This window comes from Anastrepha obliqua, chromosome 3, assembly GCF_027943255.1.
Source record: "Anastrepha obliqua isolate idAnaObli1 chromosome 3, idAnaObli1_1.0, whole genome shotgun sequence".
NCBI lineage: Eukaryota > Metazoa > Arthropoda > Insecta > Diptera > Tephritidae > Anastrepha > Anastrepha obliqua.
Window position 1 is genome coordinate 64,982,102 of NC_072894.1, and position 3,499 is coordinate 64,985,600.

Here is a 3,499-nt window from a genome sequence, read left to right on the forward strand (position 1 = left end):
TAAAATAATTTGCTCAATCCAGTTTCTAGCTGCTTAACCACTTTGACAAAACTAACAGTATGCATGAACTCCCAACTGCAGGTTAATCAATTGTTAGTTGCCGTATTAGTTCACATGATTTGATTAAAAAGAAAAAGAAAAAACTCAACAACAAAATACCCTTTGTCTTAGTAGTAGCGATGATAAGTTGAATTTTTTATGCGTAGAATTAATTTTAAAATTAGCTTCTTTAATTATCAATCGAGCTACGCAAAATAGTATATATTGTCACAATCGCCCTCGACAAGTCATCATTCGCAATTTGCTAGTCTCAACGCGTAAAACTCAAATCTAACAAAATGAAATTCGTCATTGTCTTCGTTGCTCTCTTCGCCGTCGCCTTCGCCGCCCCAGCTGATTCCGATGCGCAAGTCCTGCGCTTCGACTCCGACGTGCAAGCCGATGGATTCAAATACGCGTAAGTTTTAATAAGCGACCCATAATAAAGGATCACCTTACATCGTTACTTCGGGTTTACAACTTAGCTAATAAATACAATTTTTATGTTGTGACATTTCAGTTATGAGACCAGCAACGGTATTGTGGAAAACGCTGATGCTGTCCTGAACAACGTTGGAAGCGAAAACGAGGCTATTGCTGTCCGTGGCTCTTACTCCTTCGTTGCTGATGATGGTCAAACCTACACCGTCAACTACATCGCCGATGAGAACGGTTTCCAACCACAAGGTGCTCATTTGCCCGTCGCCCCAGTTGCTTAAGATGCTAAATATTTGACTGCAATCCGAACGTGTTTTTTTTTTTGTTACTACAAGTTATTTTACGATTCCGTGAAAGTTTTCTAAAGTCATGAATCTACCAACTCTCGTATTTGTTATTAATACGCTGTTATTGTTAAACAATTTGCAATCAATGCGACCAGTTGTTGAGTCCTAGTCTAAGCTATTAGAACACAGAAACAAAAAGAGATTAAAAAAAAAGAATAAAGTTATTTAAAACAAATCGTATCGTATTTTTATCATGAAGGGTTGATTATTTATTCATTTTTTTGCTTTTCTACTGCTAGCTCTTATAAGCATAGGCTGATTAATACACAACATAATTTGTAAGAGCATTTGTTGAAGCGAAATTCTAGGGTGTTCGAAATTTAAAAAGTAGCATCAAAAATCTTGTTAGCAAAGTCCGCGGAATGGCAGAAGTGCACGGGTATAGAAATATTGGTATCTTTGTTGCTTTTCATATGTACAGTAAAAAAACATTTATTTGGCTTTACTGTCAATGGACAGTGTTTTATATTTCATTTCATTTTCATTTATTTAAGTCTAAGATTCTTGTAATCACCTTACAGACTAGATACTATTTAACTCAGTAAGAGCCTTCGTAATAGGGGCAAAGTTGTAGTAGTTTGATTTAACTGTTTGGGAGTTAAATTGTTAGCAAAATCGAAAAGTGTCGTTAGGAACGTTGAAGCTAATCTGTTCCAGAACTTCGAGACAATCAACAGAACCACAAATAATATCAAAAACAAACATCAAAGACTGAAGGGTGCGTCTATATGGTGGTAGTAGATCAGATAAATAAAGAGGTTGTAGAGCGAATCGAATAAAATTTCGTTGTACCCTTTCAATTCTTTTTGAATGAGAAGATTTGGATTCCAAACCGGAGATGCATCCTCGAGCTTAGAAGTAACTAGGGAGTTATATAAAACTTTTCTAGTATAAGGGTATTTAAAATCCCTTGGATAGCGCTATAGAAATGCTAAATTAACATAAGCCTTCAGCAATAGCTGACTAACATGATTTACGAATGTGAAACCGGAGGCAAAGGTCACGAGTAAATTAAAAAACCCTTTAACTGTAGACAGAACAACATTTTATAAAATATAAGAGGAAGGAATAACATTCATAGCGTCGGCGAAAATTACATGAAACCATTTCTTTATATTAAGTGAAAACTTATTTTGGACTTATTCCCAACGACAAGGTTACTTAAATCTTGCTGTATTGAAGAAGCATCCGATTGGCAATTTGCTTTGCTAAACAGTTTTAGATCATCAGCATAGATTAAGAACTTACAGTGGTTAAAACACACACCAATGTCATTAATAAAAATGGGAAATAAAATAGGATCCAGAATTCTCTCCTGTGGGACACCCGAGGAGCCATCAAAAGTAGGATTAAGTATTCTTAATTTGTACAATGTATTTTCTGTTGGAAAGATAAGATCTCAACCATGACCTGTAAGCTGAATGAAAACCCAAGGATTCAAGTTTCCGCCATAAGATATGGTGCCAAACAGTGTCAAAGGCTTTTGAAAAATCTGTGTATATAGTGTCGACTTGACAACTATTTCTAAGTGATCCAAGCGATGCAGTATTGGGAAAATACCACGAGATTGGCAAAGGTAGACCGCCCGCAGACAAAACCTTGCTGACGCGGGTCTAGTACAAACGAAATTCGACTTAAAAAAAATGCGATCATAGTTACGGAGTCGCATAAGCTCTGCATTATGAAAATCGAAATACTTGCTACTATTTTCAACTGCAGGTAACAAATAAAAAGCAAGCAGTTCACACCCAATTTACAGATTCATCAACGTGAAAAATACATATAATATTCTCACTATTAAAAATAAGATCTACTTAGTCCTGCCACAAGTTCTGTTACAAATTAAGTCCGTTGTTGCTCGAACCAAAGATTGTTTGAGACTCTCCAAATTTCTATGAAGCCTTCTACAGGTCATGTTCTCTAATTCTGGCCAGAGACGGTAGTGCAATAGATTCAAATCTGGACTTCCAGACGGCCAGTCTTCTGCGGCCATGAGCCACGCTGAACCCTTGGAACAACATTTCTTGGAAGTTTTAGCAAAGTTTTTGTCGTTTCGTTTATTAAAAACTTCTTCAACAGTCGTTGGCCGCGTGCCACCGAAGAAGCTGCTTGCATATGACGAGTCTAATTTTCTTCAAGTGCGACGACCACTGTTTTTTCTGTCTGTCACCTCAGACGTTTGGGAAAAACGATTGATCTTGCGGTAAACAAACATTCATGACATATTAAGCGTTTTCAACAGTTCACAAATCTCATTTGCACTTGTACCAAACTTATGAAATGCAATCACTGCAATGCGATTTCCCTTAGCTTCCCACTCCATTGTTAACAAGCGAAATTTGACGCAAAACTGAGTATCATTTATGAGTAGACAATACATACAAATAAAAGTAATAATAACGGTACTCTTTTCTGCGAATTTGTTCTCGCTGTATGCACTGTAAAATTTTCTTAACTCTTGGTTAATTAATACTTATACTTAAGGTTAATACTAATACTTGACATTAGTTTGAGTAAGAACTCTATTATTGAAATAATTCAACCATATATCTTTATTTAGGTTGAAATCGCTTAAGATACAGAAATAGCTATCGTCATTACTTATCTTTAAATTAATAACATTATTTATGTGAGCAGTACATAAAGACTCCAAGCTACTTTGAATTTAATAATTA

At 35.8% G+C, this 3,499-nt stretch overlaps 1 protein-coding gene across 1 annotated transcript; it reads left to right on the forward strand.

Annotated features, from left to right (window-relative positions):
• The first annotated feature begins 310 nt into the window (after nucleotides 1-310).
• Nucleotides 311-787, forward strand: LOC129241610 (larval cuticle protein 65Ag1-like). The gene is made up of 2 exons (XM_054878044.1): nucleotides 311-457; nucleotides 560-787. Exons 1-2 carry the CDS (start codon nucleotides 339-341, stop codon nucleotides 756-758), a joined length of 318 nt encoding a protein of 105 aa, XP_054734019.1. The 5' UTR covers nucleotides 311-338; the 3' UTR covers nucleotides 759-787.
• Nucleotides 788-3,499: the final 2,712 nt, after the last annotated feature.